General features: G+C 41.6%; 1 protein-coding gene across 2 annotated transcripts in view; it reads right to left on the reverse strand.

Moving 5' to 3' along the window:
- LOC112218412 (transmembrane protein 117) overlaps positions 1-19,638 on the reverse strand; it is a 60,752-nt gene that overhangs the window by 3,760 nt on the left and 37,354 nt on the right. For both annotated transcript variants that reach the window (XM_024379176.2, XM_042301439.1), the window contains exons 4-7: positions 16,520-16,619; positions 15,265-15,362; positions 11,290-11,449; positions 4,332-4,461 (exon numbers count right to left, since the gene is read on the reverse strand). In XM_024379176.2, coding sequence (XP_024234944.2) covers positions 4,332-4,461; positions 11,290-11,449; positions 15,265-15,362; positions 16,520-16,619 — 488 coding nt within the window. The remainder of the gene's footprint in view (positions 1-4,331; positions 4,462-11,289; positions 11,450-15,264; positions 15,363-16,519; positions 16,620-19,638) is intronic.

Genomic DNA, 19,638 nt, shown 5'->3' on the forward strand with positions numbered 1-19,638 from the left:
CAAAACACAGAAAGACAGACAGTATGTGTGTTAAGGCACTTGCAGGTACCTGGTTGTTGAAGGATTTTTTAAAATCAATAATGACTAAATAATGTATACATTTGGCATAGACTTATAATTCACAGAGTGGGCTGTTGTCTGTTAAAGAATATGTTGGTACATAGGCCAAGAGGAAGGGTCAACAGACAACTCGTGACCACAGTGAAACTAACAACAGGAAGGATGTCTGGTCCCCAACCAGGGAGGGGAAAAACCGTTGGGCGTGCAGTAGATTGTGTAACATATGGTAGCAGAAGATAAGCAATGTGTATGTGTTGGAATTTCATTGAAAAGCAGCTTTGTCATGATCCAGGAGGAGGAGGAGGGACATTTTCGTAAGACATGACGTTATGTGTGATATGTAAACTAATGTACATGTGATTATGGGCAGCGCTCTCGGGAATAAACGCTACAGATTAATTTTGAGACTGATCTTTGTCAATTTTATGCAAATAAGAACCTAACAAATTCTTATAAGTGGACAAAGTATTTTTCTTTGTCACAATTGAATTGGTTAATGAACATATAGGAAGTAAATTCCTCTTAACATAGGTCCAACATGGACTCTTAATGAAATGAGGTCATTACAGTAATGGTAGCAATCTCTCCAGGTTTACTTATCTAAAGGCAGATGATTCCCTGGGTACATGTGACACCATTCCCTCCCTTTCCTGAGACGCAACACCGTTGATAAGCTTTTAGTCAAAGCAGTCACATAGTGTTAGACCATTTAACATAATGCTAAATGAGTGTGCGATGCATTAGGGTTAACAACCTAGTGTAAATCAGGGAGCGTTTGAACAGTTTAACATTTAGCACCGGAACATTCGTTTCTCTCCACTTTGATGGTTGTCCCTGGGAGCATGCTGTGAAATGTAATGAAACATGGGTGATGGTTTAAATGGAAGAGTGTACTCTCTGAGAATATGTTGGACTGTGTGATCACGTAACCGGTGTGAGTAAGACCTGTAAACAGGTTAACATTTACTAGGTCTCTGGGCTAGACGGATTACCAGGACACGTACTCAAAGCATGCGCTGACCAGCTGGCAAGTGTCTTCACTGACATTTTTAACCTCTCCCTGACTCAGTCTGTAATACCAGCATGTTTCAAGCAGACCATCATAGTCCCTGTGCCCAAGAACACCAATGTAACCTGTCTAAATGACTACTGCCCCGTAGCACTCACATCTGTAGCCATGAAATGCTTTGAAAGGCTGATCATGGCTCACATCAACACCATCATACCAGAAACTCTGGACCCACTCCAATTCATCCCAATAGATAAACAGTGTGGAGCGCAATCTCTATTACACTCCACACTGCCCTTTCCCATCTGGACAAAAGGAACAGCTATGTGAGAATGCTGTTCATTGACTACAGCTCAGCCTTCAACAATTTTTTACGAGTGCTCCTGTACTCCCTGCTCACCCATGACTGAGTGGCACCGCCTGACTCAAACCCCACCGTTAAGTTTGCCGGCGACACAACGGTGGTAGGCCTGATCACTGATGATGATGAGACAGGCTATAGGAAAGACGCCAGAGACTGCCAGGACAGCAACCTCTCCCTCAACGTCAGCAAGACAAAGGAGCTAATCGTGGACTGCAGGACTGGCATGGGCACTCAGATCCTCAAAAAGGAAAACAGCTGCATCATTGAGAGCATCTAGACTGGCTGCATCACCATTTGGTATGGCAGCTGCTCAACTTCCGACCGCAAGGCGCTAGATAGGGTAGTGCGGATGGCCCCGTACATCACTGGGGCCAAGCTCCCTGCCATCCAAGACCTCTATACCAGGCGGTGTCAGAGGAAGGCCCTAAATATTGTCAAAGCCTCCAGCCACCCAAGTCATAGACTGTTCTCTCTGCTACCGCATGGCAATGCACCAAGTCTGGAAACAACAGTAGGACCCCGAACAGCTTCTAGCCATAAGACTGCTAAATAGTTAGTTAAATAGTTCACCAAATAGACTATCTGCATTGACTCTTTTGCACTAACTTTTTTGACTCATCACATATCTAACTCAATTACAAACCCTGTACATGGACTCGGTACTGGTACCCCTTGTAATATGGATAGCCAAGTTATTGTTACTCATTGGATCAATTATCCAAATATTAGTATTTTTATTATTACCTGTTTTACTCTTCTATTATTTCTCTATTTTCTTTCTCTCTGCATTGTTGGGAAGGGCCCATAAGTTAGCATTTCACTGTGTTAGTCCACACCTGTTGTTTACGAAGCATACAAAAAAATAACATTTGATTTGATTGAGGCACATTACACCTCAGCAAGGGGGAAGAGGATGTCAGAAACAAGACCTGCTGGTAGGATGAAAAAGACATGTTACAACAGGTATCTGATCTCTTTTCATCTTAGACCAGTGTCATGGTGCAACCATCACAGCTGGCCAGATGGAGAGTGAAAACATTTAAATAATAGTGGTATACCTCTATACCATCTAAATCAATTGGGCAGATATAGTGCATTCGGGAAAGTATTCAGACCCTTTGACTTTTTCCACATTTTGTAACATTACAGCCTTATTCTAAAATGTATTCAAGTGTTTTTTTCCCTCATCAATCTATACACAATACCCCATAATGAAAATAATTGTTTGTTGTTGTTGTAAATTTAGCAAATTTCTTAAATACAATCAACTGAAAATTCACATTTACATAAGTATTCAGACCCTTTCCTCAGTACTTTGTTGAAGCACCTTTGTCAGCAATTACAGTCTCGAGTCTTATTGGGTATGACGCTACAAGCTTGGCACACCTGTATACAGGCACACCTGTATTTGTTTTTCTCATTCTTCTCTGCAGATCCTCTGCACAACTATTTTCAGGTCTCTCCAAATATGTTCGTACCCGTCTAATGTCCTGAGTGCTCTGGAGCAGGTTTTCATCAAGGATCTCTCTGTACTTTGCTCCGTACATCTTTCCCTCGATCCTGACTAGTCTCCCAGTCCCTGCCGCTGAAATACAGGCCCACAGCTTGATGAACTGGTTTCCTGCGGACGTGATGCTTGGCATTCAGGCCAAAGAGTTCAATCTTGGTTTCATCAGACCAGAGAATCTTGTTTCTCATGGTCTGAGAGTCCTTTAGGTGCCTTTTGGCAAACTCCAAGTGGGCTGTCATATGCCTTTTACTGAGGAGTAGCTTCCGTCTGGCCATTTTACCATAAATGCCTGATTGGTGGAGTGCTGCAGGGATGGTTGTCCTTCTCCACATAGAAACTCTGGAGCTTCCTCAAGAGTGACCATCGGGTTCTTGGTCACCTCCCTGACCAAGTCCCTTCTTCCCTGATTGCTCAGTTTGGCCGGGTGGACAGATCTAGGAAGAGTCTTGGTGGTTCCAAACTTCTTCCATTTAAGAATGATTGAGGCCACTGTGTTCTTGGGGACCTTCAATGCTGCAGAAATGTTTTGGTAATCTTCCCCAATCTGTGCCTCCACATAATCCTGTCTCGGAGCTCTACGGACAATTCCTTCGACCTCATGGCTTGGTTTTTGCTCTGACATGCACTGTCAGCTGTGGGACCTTATATAGACAGGTGTGTGCCTTTCCAAATCATGTCCAATCAATTGAATTTATCACAGGTGGACTCCAATCAAGTTGTAGAAACATCTCAAGGATGATCAATGGAAACAGGATGCACCTGAGCTCAATTTCGAGTCTCATAGCAAAAAGGGTCTGAATACTTAATAAACTATTTTTGTTTTTATTTTTAATACATTTGCAAAATTTCTAAAAACCTGTTTTCGCTTTGTCATTATGGGGTAATCGCTGCCAAATCGCTGGTACTCCTGAGTCGTGCAGTCGTCCAAGGCACTGCATCTCAGTCCTAGAGGTGCCACTACAAGCCCTGGTTTGATCCCAGGCTGTATCACAACCGGCCATGATTGGGAGTCCCATAGGGCAGCGCACAATTGGCCCAGCGTCGTCCGGGTTAGGGTTTGGCCGGGGTAGGCTGTCATTGTAAATAAGAGTTGGTTCTTAACTGACTTGCCTAGTTAAATAAAGTTGAAATAAAAATGAATATAAAACAAAGTACTGACTAAAGGGTCTGAATACTTATATAAATGTGAATTTTCCATTTTTTTGTATTTAAGAAATTCGCAACATTTTCCAAAAACCTATTTTCACTTTGACATTATGGGATATATATAGATTGACGAGAACTGTATTTTATTTTATACATTTTAGAATAAGGCTGTAACGTAACAAAATGTGGAAAAAGTATAGTATGTTTTGTATGTAATACATGTTGCTTGGTGATGTCCGTACCTGTGATATGAATGTGGTACTCCTCTTTGAAGATGCTCTTGCACACAGGAAGTTTGAACTTGAGCTGTGTGGTGGACATGCCAGGCAGGTTCATATCAAGGTCGCCCATGAACTGAGGGAACTCCCAGTCCTGAAAACACATCCCAATAGACTATATTTTATTCATGGTTTATTTGAATAGGGACAGGTACAAACACATGAACACATTGCATACTACAGGAAAAGGAGTACCGAGCACACCCCCATTCTCATTGATGGGGTTGTAGTGGAGCAGGTTGAGAGCTTTAAGTTCCTTGGTGTCCACTTCACCAACTAACTAACATTGTCCAAGCACACCAAGACAGTCGTGAAGAGGGCACTTCAAAACCTATTCCCCCTCAGGAGACTGAAAAGATTTGGCATGGGTCCTCAGATCCTCAAAAGGTTCTACAGCTGCACCATTGAGAGCATCCTGACTGGTTGCATCACTGACTGGTATGGCAACTGCTCGGCCTCCGACCGCAAGGTACTACAGAGGGTAGTGCGTACGGCCCAGTACATCACTGGGGCCAAGCTTCCTGCAATCCAGGACCTCTATACCAGGCGGTGTCAGATGAAGGCCCTAAAAATGGTCAAAGACTCCAGCCACCCTAGTCATAGACAGGTCTCTCTGCCAAGCCATAAGACTCCTGAACATCTAATCAAATGAATACCTAGACTATTTGCACTGCCCCTCCACCCCCTCTTTTACTCCGCTGCTACTCTCTGTCATTATCTATACATAGTCACTTAAATAATTCTACCTACATGTACAGTTGAAGTCAGAAGTTTACATACACCTTAGCCAACTACTTTTAAACTCAGTTTTTCACAATTCCTGACATTTAATCCAAGTACAAATTCCCTGTTTTAGGTCAGTTAGGATCACCACTTTATTTTAAGAATGTGAATTTCAATATTATCCATTTCAATATTATCGCTTGCACAGTGCTCCTTGGGATGTTTAAAGCTTGGGAAATCTTTTTGTATCCAAATCCGGCTTTAAACTTCTTCACAACAGTATCTCGGACCTGCCTGGTGTGTTCCTTGTTCTTCATGATGCTCTCTGCGCTTTTAACGGACCTCTGAGACTATCACAGTGCAGGTGCATTTATACGGAGACTTGATTACACACAGGTGGATTGTATTTATCATCATTAGTCATTTAGGTCAACATTGGATCATTCAGAGATCCTCACTGAACTTCTGGAGAGAGTTTGCTGCACTGAAAGTAAAGGGGCTGAATCATTTTGCACGCCCAATTTTTCAGTTTTTCATTTGTTAAAAAAGTTTGAAATATCCAATAAATGTCGTTCGACTTCATGATTGTGTCCCACTTGTTGTTGATTCTTCACAAAAAAATACAGTTTTATATCTTTATGTTTGAAGCCTGAAATGTGGCAAAAGGTCGCAAAGTTCAAGGGGGCCGAATACTTTCGCAAGGCACTGTTCCTTTTATTTCTTATTCTTATTCATATTTTTTTAAACTGCATTGTTGGTTAGGGGCTTGTAAGTAAGCATTTCACTGTAAGGTTGTATTCGGCGCATGTGACGAATCACGTTTGATTTGATTTGATACACAATCATCCAATGCTTTGCACCCTACTGTGTCTAGCTCCCGCTCATTTTCAACAACCATCCCAGGAGTCCATCTGATCAGAAGTCTTTCATAGTGACAGCTTTTACTGAAGTAAACAACACACATCATGTAAGACCAAGCATAAAATCAGAGACAACAATACATTATGTTCCAAAGTGAACAACAGGGATTTCTTTTCATGATACTTGCTAGGGATTCAGGAGAGTTGTCTATTGATGGTACCACAGAGGTAAGGTACCACAGAGGTCAAAAGTCTAACTGAGAGCTGCAGTGCACAGTGTGTTTACAGGGCCCTGTACTGTGCCTTTGTGCATTGGGGGTTCCTCATGTCAAAACACATCACAAACCACTCAATACAGACATCACGAACCACTCTGTGCCTCCTAAGTCCCTGATTGGGAAAAGTCAATAAAGACTCTACAATGTAAGATCAATGAAATATGCCGAAGATAATGTCTGGGAAGAATATGTGTGTTGAACAGACAGAGACAGAGACACATGCTGTACGTCTTAGATAACCCGAAGACACACACAGATCTTTCTTTTTATGCATAACGGCCTTTTCTTCGATCATGACAGTATAGCCTACACTGAAAAACTTAATGGAGTTGTTTAAACTAAATATTCTTAATTAACTGCTTCCATAGACTTTTTTTTGTTTACTCAACTTTTAGGTCAAAGTGTTATCTGAACTTATCATTTTTTGGGGGCTCAAAGTTCTGTCTACTTAAAATTATGCGTTTGCTCAAATTGTCTCATATGTTCATTCAATTATAAATTATTATTTGGGCATCTTACCAAAAAAATGCTGTGGAATTAGTTACACACACACACACACACACACACACAGTGCTTTTATCATACAACTTTTCAACTTACATATTTGACACACATGATTACATTGTGTATGTTCATATACATATAGAAATTCATATTAAAGTTGTTCTCACCTGGGATTTGAACTCAAAACCTTGTGGTTCACAGCATTCCAATCTTTCTCCTACTCCACCACATATGTGTCCATATCTGACTTGACCTGTATTGCTACACGTTGCACTTCAAATAAAATCTCAGCTCTGTTAAAAGTACACCCAAGAATAATTATTTTCTTTATCATAGTGATTAAGGAGTAACATTAAAAAATTAAAAAATTGCTTAAATAAGTCAATTGAATCAATGAATAGAGAATAGTCAGATTAACTGACAGGGTTGGGTAGGTTACTTTCTAAATGTAATCCGTTACAGTTACTAGTCAACTGTCCAAAATTGTAATCAGTAATGTAACTTTTGGATTACCCAAACTCAGTAACATAATCTGATTACATTCAGTTACTTTTAGATTACGTATATATGTTACCAAATGAATAATTCATCTATTGCAGGATAAATCAATGTTAAAGTGGAAACAGCTGGCCATATATGGATGTAAAATTTTACTTTATGTGTTGGTTCGATTTTTTATGTAAAGATATCATTTAAAAGTCGATCAGAATTCTAGTCATTCCAATAAATGTCATACACCTTGATCTTCAAGAATAGGACTTCTTTTTTATCAGCATGGATTAGATTGAGCAATAAAAGCCCTACATTTATTCCATAGGCTGGGATCCGCACTATGCAGCTCTTGCAAGATCACATTTTTCACTGGCTGTCCACTGGATTCAAAAACAATGATTGATTGGCAATGTAAACTTCTTGAATTCAACCATTATTTGGTTCAAATACACATTTAGATTTGTAAACAGCCATCCACAAAACAAAAAAATCCATAAAGCGAAAATAGCTAAATCAGAGAGTAGAAGTGTGATTTACATCAATGTGCTATGTAGTAAGTGATATCCGTATCGCCGTAGACTACACCACTGCTGTCGTCCTTACTTCCTAGCGTTTATTCAAATTGGATAATCGTTATATGCCGACAGCAGTCGCACCATTGGAAGAAATGTTTGACTGTAGCCTACAAAAGCCTATTCCTGCTCTTTTCCTGCGATCCATCAAACCATTTGGTGTGTCATCATAGTGGTCTCTGGTCAGACTCCCTCAGGTGGAACAAACTTAAACATGCACCTTTTTCAATGCTGATTTGAATGTCATTGAGAAAACAGAGAAGTGTCAAAGAATTGTTTTCGCAAACATCCTTTCTGAATTTAAAAGTAATACTCAAAGTAATCTAGTTTTTCAAAAGTATCTGTAATCTGATTACGATACTTTCGTTGGTAACGATTACAGTTACCCTTTTTTGTAATCCCTTACATGTAACAGATTACTCCCCAAACCTGTTACCTGATAATTGCACAGACATGGTGGTGTAGCAGGAAGATTGGAATGCCATGAATCAAGAGGTAGTGAGTTCAAATCCCAGGTGGGGACATAATAATGAATAGTTGAATAATAATGACTGTATAAATGAACGTGCACAATGTAATCATGTATGTCAAATATTGAAAACATTGTATGTTAAAAGCACTGTTTGTGTGTGTTTAACCAGTTCCACAGCCTTTTTAGTTAAGATGTACAAATAATAATTTCCAGTTGAATGAACATATGAGACAACTTAAGCAAACACATCATATTAAATTGACTGAATTTTTGCAAAATTTTTCTCAAGTTGTAGCTAAGTTTGGGCAACACATTATTTGTTTGTTCAGGTAACACTTGGACCAAAAAGTGAGTAAACAAAAAAAGGGCTGTGGAAGCAGTTTGCTTACTTAATAATATTTTTTTGAAACAACTAGATTTGTGGGTGTTCTTTTTTAGTGATAGTTATTTAACTAAACAGCAACCATTTTCAATACTTACAAATGGATTACCTTTTCATATGTGAGTATATGAATATAGATATCCCCCTAGATATTAATTAGGCCTTCCACTTACTCATGTATACTTGTTTCCTGATACAGTCCCACTAATAAGGATGACATTTAAGCAATGTGCCCCCTCACATGAAATAATAAGTCTCTAGGACATAAACAGTGAGCATGCACGCAACACACACACAGACGTGCACGCACACACCACACACTCACTCACACAAGTCTTTAAGTCTGCAAAGTTACACACACACACCTGGAAAAAAAAACGGAAGAATATACTAGACTATCAAATACCCAGATAAAATCCTCGCAAATCTCCATCAACTGGGAGGTAAATCCAGCCCAGTCCGTTAATTGTGTCTGTTAATTTCTCATGGAGGTGCGAGATTAACTACCAGCCACAACACGCCTACATGAAGGTGAATGAAGCCATTTGGAATGATGTGGGTCGGAATGGCGGAAGGAGGAGTAGAGAGGTTTTTATTGACTATGCCACAATAGAGTGCGATGACAGCAGGCCTCAGGTCCTTGTGAGCGCTAACGGTTATTTATTGGAACCATAAAATAACCCTAGTAAACGTGCGCGCTGTACACAGCGCAGAAAATGAGAAGGGGCTAGCTATCATAAACAAAGGCATCTGAGATGAGAGTGAAATACAGCCCAGCGGTGAAAAACAGGAGTGTGATTGGTGAGTAGTTGGGTACTGGCTGGGACTAGAGAGTCAAATGAGGAAGTCACATTATGGAGACTGCAGTAGTCATATGGGATGATGTCTGAGGCAGGAGATGGGAGCTCCAACTGACAGCTGGCGGAAACAACTGGTCACTACACATTAGCCCGTTTCTGAGAACAGAGGAGACACCAGTGAAAAGTGAAGCCTATTCAAAGACTAAACATTATACAACGAATAAAACTAGAAACAACGAGAGAAAAAACGGCCATGTTCATCAGAAATAAGTCATTCAACAGTTGACTATGTAATACGTTATTTAAATATATCAACTGAATGACTGAGGTGAGCAATAACAGGAAATAACGATTTAGTAAGTTATTGTATGCTACATATAAATCATTGTTTACTAATCATCATAGCCCTGTAAAAACAAGAATTGTGCCATAACCACAGGTATCGACTCTGAAGAGTAAGGGAAACTGAGGTATTTAAAAAAAAAATATTTAACCTTTATTTAACTAGGCAAGTCAGTTAAGAACAAATTCTTATTTGCAATGACGGCCTACCCCGGCCAAGCCCGACGATGCTGGGCCAATTGTGCGCTGCCCAATGGGACTCCCCATCACGGCCGGATGTTACACAGCCTGGATTTATTAGACAATAATGTGTACAGTCATCCATGAGAAGCTACTAATTATTTATTACATAAAACATATGGAAACAGACAATTAAGGGCTACTAGATATTAGACTATGTAATCCTTTAAGCAATAAGAAAGCGGATAAAATATGTCTATTAAACATAAGTAGAAGCCTGGCTGAATTAGGCTTGAGTTCCAAACCACCCAGTCTGTATTTGGCTTGAGGCTACTGTGTTGAAAGCCTTCTCTCCTTGAAACACCGCTATGCATTTTCTACCCAGACAAACACATTTGCATATTCATGAGTATGCCACTGACAAACACTTTATTGATGTATAGGCTCCTGTGGGATGGAGGGATGGAGGACATTGAGTGGAAAAAAGGAAAGAAAACATGAAATGTTATGAGTCATCATTAGAAAAGTCCTGGGTTCACAGAAGAGGAGAGCACGGGTAAGTCCTTAGCTGAAGCCTGGCTGGATGGAGGGATGGCCGAATGGAGGGATGGCTGGATAGAGGGATGGCTGGATAGCTGGATAGGGGGATGGCTGGATAGGGGGATGGCTGGATAGGGGGATGGCTGGGTAGAGGCATGGCTGGATAGGGGGATGGCTGGATAGGGGGATGGCTGGATAGGGGGATGGCTGGGTAGAGGTATGGCTGGGTAGGGGGTGGCTGGGTAGGGGGATGGCTAGATAGGGGGATGGCTGGATAGGGGGATGGCTGGATAGGGGGATGGCTGGATAGGGGGATGGCTGGATAGGGGATGGCTGGATAGGGGGATGGCTGGATAGGGGATGGCTGGATAGGGGGATGGCTGGATAGGGGGATGGCTGGATAGGGGGATGGCTGGATAGGGGGATGACTGGATAGGGGGATGGCTGGTTACGGGGATGGTGGATAGGGGGATGGCTGGTTAGGGGGTTGCTGGTTAGGGGTGGCTGGTTAGGGGGGCTGGTGGCTAAATAGGGGGATGACTGGATAGGGGGATGGCTGGGTGGATGAGGGGTAGAGATATAAATCAGAAGCAGCTGTGGGTGTGTAGTCATGCAGGCTCTGACTGATCAAACGTCTCCCTCTCTCGCTCTCTCAACCCAGTGCCGCAGTGCCCCTGTGACTGAGGGAGGGGTGAGGAACTGGAGAGATAAAGGGAAAAAGAGGGGGAGAGTAATGGAGCCCAGCTAGTTTTTAATTGGCCATGGGGGAGCCCCTACCTGCATGACAATGAGCAGGTCAAAGACCAGGATGAAGGAAGCCAGGAAGGCCCTGGAGACCTCGTCGCTAGGCAGAAAGCCGCGGTTCAGGTTGTCCCAGCTGATCCAGTCAGTACTGATGACCAGCAACACCACCGACGTCAGAGTGATCAGGACCGTCCTGGAGGAGTGTGGAAGTAGAACTGCATTAGTTTCCTGTTAGTCACGTGGGTCACTCCACAGATTTGCTAATTACCACATTATTAGTCCATTTGTTACAGTGGACAACGATACATTTGTCTTCTGCTCATTTCTCTAAAGTACACAACATCAACACTATAATAAGAGGAGCTCATCATAGGTATATGTAAATATTGACATTGGTTACTAATTCTCTTAGGTATCATTTTATGTTTATCTGTGTGTTATTGACTTTGGATTTAGCAAAACTCTATATTTTGCTCTTCTTTGTACTTGTTTCAATGTCATTCAGTAATTATTACGTTGGTGTTGTGTGGGTTGTTCCATCCCCATGGTAACTGGCTGCATTGCAGATAGCTAGCGCCAAGCCATATCATGTTTCAAATATTGTTTTTTTAAAGTGGATTATTTTTGGCATTGTTATTGTGATTTACCAAGATTAATTGCTGAACAATTTCAAGATACATTCCTCAACATATTCATCAATCATACTTTCTCCTCAGTATTTGAGATGATGGCTCGTCAGAGTACAAATTGATTGTGACCGTCAGACTGGAGGCATCCATCAACAAGACAAAGGCTTCCAGAGTAGCCACTGAGACTACAGGTATCTCCCTTGCATCCTAATAGAGGAACAATCACTTGAAGAGTGTGGTTTTTAACTTCAACGTATTAGTCATTCATACGTATGAAGAGTTTCATTCCAAAACTCGATATATACATTTTCAGAAATGTTGGTAAATGAGCTTTTATTGTTTAAAGAAATGATGAAAGATATTGGTGAGTTTTTCACTATCTAATCATGACATGGGGTTGTTCAATGACAGACATGTACAGTATTTGTTTCAAATCTATCACTTGACGGTTCGATTTCAGAGAGACAAATTATCATGTTGTTTTTTTTGCAAAACGCTATATATCCGACTACTTCTCAGAGAAATAAGTAGAAATGCAGTCAAATGTAACAAATAACTAAATTTTGTATAAATGTAACATCTGTGGTGGAAGAAGGTGAGGACCAAAGCGCAGCGTGGTAAGTGTTCATATTTTTTATAAAATAACTGAACAAAACAATAAACGACCAGTCCCGTAAGGTGAATGAAAAAAACACTAAACAGGAAATAATCACCCACAAAACACAGGTGGGAAAAGGCTACCTAAGTATGATTCTCAATCAGAGACAACGAACGACACCTGCCTCTGATTGAGAACCATACCAGGCCAAACACAAAACCACAACATAGAAAAAAGAACATAGACTACCTACCCCAACTCACACCTTGACCAAACTAAAACAAAGACATAACAAAGGAATTAAGGTCAGAACGTGACAGTCTTTCATTCTCTAATTTGGTTAGGGCAAGGTGTGACAGGGTGGGCATTCTAGTTTCTTTATTTCTATGTTTTCTATTTCTTTTTTCTTTGTGTTTGTGGTTTCCAATCAGCTGTCTATCGTTGTCTCTGAGTGGGAATCATACTTAGGCAGCCTTTTCCCCACCTGTGTTTTGTGGGTAGTTGTTTTCTGTATAGTTTATTTGCCTTACAGAACTGTTTGTTTTTTCACTTTGCTATTTTGTTTGAGTGTTTTGATAAATAAAAATCATGAACACTTACCGCGCTGCGCTTTGGTCCGATCCTCATTCTGACGAGAGATGTTACACATCTAAAATCTATTAATTAAAAATCACTCCGACAAATACCACACTGTTTCAACAGTGTTGATGTTTTTACATAACATAAGCTCAAATATCCCTGTCCCTGAAATGACCCTAGTGTCCTCTAGCCTGTTCAATAACTACTAGAGCATTTGGGGCATAGAAAAGGGCATCAAGCTGTAATGTTTGACTGGCAGTAACGAACAACATTCATGTTGACCTGGTGGAGTGACCGTGTGATATACAGTTGAAGTCGGAAGTTTACATACACCTTAGCCAAATAGATTTAAACTCAGTTTTTCACAATTCATGTCATTGAATCCTAGTAAAAACTCCCTATCTTAGGTCAGTTAGCATCACCACTTTATTTTAAGAATGTGAAATGTCAGAATAATAGAATGATTTATTTCAGCTTTTATTTATTTTATCACATTCCCAGTGGGTCAGAAGTTTACATACACTCAATTGGTATTTGGTAATATTGCCTTTAAATTGTTTTACTTGGGTCAAACATTTCGGGTAGCCTTCCACGAGCTTCCCACAATCAGTTGGGTGAATTTGGCCCATTCCTCCTGACAGAGCTGGTGTAACTGAGTCAGGTTTGTAGGCCTCCTTGCTTGCACAAGCTTTTCTATAAGATTGAAGTCAGGGCTTTGTGATGGCCACTCCAATACCTTGACTTTGTTGTCCTTAAGCCATTTTGACACAACTGTGGAAGTGTTTGGGGTCATTGTCCATTTGGAAGACCCATTTGAAACCAAGCTTTAACTTCTTGACTGATGTCTTGAGATGTTGCTTCAATATATCCACATAATGTTCCTTCCTCATGATGCCATCTATTTTGTGAAGAGCACCAGTACCTCCTGCAGCAAAGCACCCCCACAACATGATGCTGCCACCCCCGTGCTTCACGGTTGGGATGGTGTTCTTTGGCTTGCAAGCCTCCCCCTTTTTCCTCCAAACATAACGATGGTCATTATGGCCAAACAGTTCTATTTTTGTTTCATCAGACCAGAGGACATTTCTCCAAAAAGTACGATCTTTGTCCCCATGTGCAGTTGCAAACCGTAATTTTTTATGGTGGTTTTGGAGCAGTGGCTTCTTCCTTGCTGAGCGGCCTTTCAGATTATGTCGATATGGGACTCGTTTTACTGTGGATATAGATCCTTTTGTACCCGTTTCCTCCAGCATCTTCACAAGGTCCTTTGCTGTTGTTCTGGGATTGATTTGCACTTTTCACACCAAAGTACGTTCATCTCTAGGGGACAGAACGCGTCTCCTTCCTGAGCGATATGATGGCTACGTGGTCCCATGGTGTTTAGACTTGCGTACTATTGTTTGTACAGATTAATGTGATACAGTGAGTTATAAGTGAAACAATCTGTCTGTAAATAATTGTTGGAAACATTTCTTGTGTTATGTACAAAGTAGACTTTCCAAAACTATAGTTTGTTATCCAATACATTTTTGGAGTGGTTGAAAAACAAGTTTTAATGATTCCAACCTAAGTGTATGTAAACTTCCGACTTCAACTGTATCTAGGCCATTGATCGCTCCCTTGTGATGAGCATTATTGGACACAGTGTAACAGCTTGATCGGGTCATATCCCTTGCTCTGGCTCAGTGAGGTGTGTGTGTGTGTGTGTGTGTGTGTGTGTAAAGGCAGGGGTATAGCTGGCCCTGTGACCTTGTTATGTCCATTGATTTCCTCTGCCTGTTTTTCTAATTAAAGGTGCTGACACTGAGCGGAGGAAGATAAACAGCCCTATTGACTGTGTGTAACTGTGTGTAAACCCTAGAGGTTAAGAGCACCCACACACACATGAACCCTAGCACCCACACACACATGAACCCTAGCACCCACACACACACATGAACCCTAGCTCCCACATGAACCCTAGCACCCCCACACACACACACACACATGAACCCTAGCACCCACATGAACCCTAGCACCCACACACACACAAACCCTAGCACCCACACACACATGAACCCTAGCACCCACATGAACCCTAGCACCCACATACACACACACACACAAACCCTAGCACCCACACACACACACACACACACATACACACACTGCTTGTGCTCAGAGGCAGCATATTGTATGCATTAGACTAGAGACAGAGCCTACCAGAAGAGGATTATCCTGTGATTGCCTTGTTTCCAGAACCTTCTGGCAGCTTTGCCCCAGTCTGGGTAGTGCTGGTCCTGGAGCATCATGTCAGTGACCTGGGAAAGACCCATAAACGAACATGCTGTGGGTTGCCAGTACAGCATTAAGACTAAACTCAAACTGAGATGGCATTTTCAGTAATCCTGAATTTTTGGATTGATCTCTGAATGAAGCTCAAATATTAAAATCACAGAATTCTGACACTCGTAGACAAGGAATGGAATGAGATTGTGTTATTTCGTTCTGAATACAGTGTCAAAATAGATGGTTCGAATTTGCCCTTCTGCATACGGAACGCTGCAATGGAATGGGCAATAATCAATTCAAATGGCATTGTTTATATTCCTATTCCATACAGTCAATCATTACAAGTAATCTAAGTTATTTTCTTTGATCAAAGACAATTTACATTTTAGAGGATTGTATGCACAACTATGCAAATCCAGACTTTCGGAAAAGGTACTTTATTGAGGCGAGGGTACATTTTGAATAGGCCACATCTCCTTCTATCAGATAAACTGGAGAAGGATTTGGTTGAGAAAAATCAGGTAAATCTTTCTGGCATGAGCAGTGTTGCAAAAACAGCCATTTCCTGCTCACTCATCTAGCGATGACACATTCTGAAATATCTGTTCTGTTGAGGAGAAGGAGACACAGAGGTCGTCTTGAAAGTGCCTCGTTGAATTAATCGAATGTAAAAACCCAGAGAGTAATGTCTGGATTCAGCAGTTTGCCTTGCCTGTCCTTGCTCTAACTCCCTCTTCCCCTTCTATATCCCCCCCGCTCTTCCCTCCCCTCTCTCTCCCTCTACCCCTCTCCTCCATATCTCCTCCCTCTCTCCGCAGTGTGTACAGTGGAATACTAATGGAAACTCTGAGGAAGCTTGTCAAGTTTTCTCCCCGTGGGTGTTGTGTCAAACTCCTTTCTCTTCCTCCACAGGCAGTCCTATCCCAGATCCCAGCGGAGCTCCATCCCCTCTTTATGTTGACAAATGAACAGGGATGGGCTGGTGTTGAGACACTCCTCACTGTCTCTCCTCTGCTCGACTCTACTCCTCGCTGTGCCCGCTATGTCTCTCTGTGTTTCCTGTGACCTCGCACTCTCTCTGTTCTGTTCCTGGTGCTAAGGGTATAAAAGACACATTCCACTATCTTTGTACTTATATTCTACTTGCTGTTAATCAGTGTTGGGCTACTACAGATTGTTCTCTCACCATCCACGCAGTCACAAAGTCCCCCATCCACGTCCCCACTGCTGCAATCTTCATGAAGCTCTCGTTCCTGATACCCATGTACTCTGTCACCATGTGAGGCCTAGAAAGAGAGAGATATATATAGAGGGGGGGAGAGAGAGATAGAGACAGGGGCAGAAAGGTAAAGGAGAAGAAAAGAGAGCGGTAGAGGAGGGAGAGAGGAAATGGAGGAGAGTCAACAGAAAATAGGAGAAACAGAAAATGGGCACTGTGGCTGCTAAGTGTCATGATGCTAACTGTCAGATCCCATCCATATCAAGCTGGCCCTGTGAAAACAGTGTGGCAGGCAGCTCTACCTTCAAGGGGCCCTCAGGGTTGTAAACAATTTACACTGAACTGCTGTGAAATTTATTCAGCAATACCATTCATTTGGCCCTAATCTACCTCCCTAATTTTTATGAATTTTCTTTCCATTTAGTAAATTCGTACCAGTGTCTATGTGAATTTAAATCAGCATTATCCAAAAGCATGAGACGGACACCCTTACTTGGCGACCGGCACCATCCCTGATACACAGGGTGCGGAGGAAGCCATTTAAGGTATACGGTTAGTCTTTGGTGCAGGGAAAAAGATGGCATGCATTCGCTAGAGTCCTAGTTATCCATCCTATATCTCCTCTTGTAGGTAAAGACGGGATGGGAGGCTTTTGTTCAGGGACTTCAGTCATCTTCCACTGGAAGAAACTGGGTCACAAACCTTGTCTATGCAACCATCTACCCGCTGCTCCTGAAAGAGGAGAAGAAAAGGGGGATGAGGGAGGGAGGGAGGGTGTTTGATCTCCTGGCAGCGTCTTAGAGGCGGTGGATCAGATGAGCCCCCCCCCCCACAGGTCACTGCCTCATGAATAGAATAGATGGGCTGGCATGAATATGGCTCTGTAGGTTTTCCAACGGGTCGTAGTCAATAGCTCCAATCACCCTTGTTTGGCTCGGTGGCTGTTTTCCAACCTGCCACGTAGTACCCATTAAATATTTCTTAGGCTATGTGGACAGAGGCATCTGGAAAATGACAACCACACCTGTTTTATTTTCCTGTGCATTTATTTCACATGTTATCAGTGTTTACAGTGACTGTACATAGACATTGGTTTTGTGAATGAAAATACAACAGGCCACACTTAACCAACTCTCAAACCGGTATAGGATTATCCCATTATATCCTATTAGGCAGAGCTTAGGCAGGTTTAAATGAAAGCTAATAGGCATTCATTTCCAAGTAATCATAATTGCTCCTCCCTTTTCTCACCCATTCACTCACAATTCCCCTTATTAACAAAGCATAATAAAGACCAGAAAATGGACCTGGGGCAGAACTGCCATTATTAGCTATGGAAAAACCACTAAACCCAAATGGCACTTGTTTTCTTCTGCTGTTTTCTTGTTCTTTGAAGTCATGAAAATGAGCTGGTTTTGAAAAATACGGTTAGGCAGCGGTATAAAATATGATAGGCTGTGGTGTCATGTCTTCCTAGCCATGACTTTGTCACACTTTTCATACTGCGTATGCTCTGTGTAGCTTGGGCGGGTGTCTTCCGAAGTTTAATGAGATGACAAGAGTGAAAATGCTACTGTCCTGTTTCAAGGGTCTCCTGTAAATCTATTACAAACCACTGACCCCAAATAGCACCTGTTTTCTTGGCCCTGTGTAGATCATCTCTGTCTCTGTAGTCATGAGCACAGGCAGTTTGTTAAAAAAAAAATACAATTAAGCAGATGTATTAAGGGTATAAAATAAATCATATGGCATCAATAATCTATTCATTAGGCCTCTGTGACAGGGCTTCATTAATGGAAATGTGAGGGGCATGGGTGACTTATCACCTTGCTTTGCCTGGGGAAGAAAAAAAAACTTGATTCGAATGGGAATTTATACCTGGATTAAGTTAGTTAGATGCTCAGCAGCTTGTCCCCGGTCCAGTTGCCTAGGAGATCCCCACAGGGATTGTTTACCTGCCGCAAAATTATAATCGATTGACCTGGAAACGCTGTCTAGCCCCAGTTTAGCCTTAAAGGGCCATTGCAGATGTTTTTATCTCAATATCAAATCATTTCCCGGAAACAATTAACTACCTTACTATGTTTTCAATTAAAATAGCCAAAAAGAAACAAAAGTTGCTTCTTAGCAAGAAGCAATTTCTCAAGCAAGAATTTTAGGACTGTCTGGGAGGGCTCCGAGTGGGGAGGGGAAAACCGAACATTGGCTGATAGGCTATTGGCAGAGAGGTTTGTAACTCTCTTTCTTATTGGTCTAATAACTAGTTTACCACATGGTGATGTCACCAGGCAGGCCAAAACTCCATCCCACCAAAACAGGCTGAAATTTCAGGCAGTCTTTTCAAACTGCTCTTACACTAAAAAGGCATTGTCAGCATTTTCACAGTATTATTCCAACCTCATAGTGTGGAAATATATATATTCAGTATTCAAAGTATTCACACCCATTGACTTTTTCCAAATTTTGTTGTGTCCCATCCTGAATTTAAAATGGATTAAATTTAGATAAACATTTTTAGAGAAAACACTCCACCTCTCTCCACCTCCTCCTCCGTTATCTAATTGGTCAGACCTTGCACCTCTTCTGCCAGGCAGCAATGCTTTAAATTTGTTCTTTGGTAAGCAGAAGAGCACGCAGGAAGAGTTTTGGGAATCTTCTCTCAGCGTGATTAAAGGCAGCACTTTCTGACTTATTCATGCTCGCTGAAAATGTGATGGCCTGCAAGACAGATTACCTAATGAGAGAGTTCACGGCAGAGGTAGAATATCAGTTCACTAGCTGCCGTAGCCCCCCACCCCCCCTTCCCTGACACACATGTAAATATTGTACTATACATTTGTTGAGTGCCTGTAATTATTCTATTCTATTAAGCTTAATTTTTTCTTATTATTATTGTTGTCACATTCGAGGGGGAACCTGCAAGTAAGCATTTCATTGTACTGTATACGCCGTAAACTTGAATTGACTAGACTTGACTAATCGGATCCGAAATGGCTCCCTCCTGGCAGAGCATCAGTACTGTAGCTACCATGAATAATCAGATCCAAAATGGCTCCACGTGAAACATTAGCACAGTAGTTCCGTGA

Source organism: Oncorhynchus tshawytscha, linkage group LG19 (assembly GCF_018296145.1).
Source record: "Oncorhynchus tshawytscha isolate Ot180627B linkage group LG19, Otsh_v2.0, whole genome shotgun sequence".
NCBI lineage: Eukaryota > Metazoa > Chordata > Actinopteri > Salmoniformes > Salmonidae > Oncorhynchus > Oncorhynchus tshawytscha.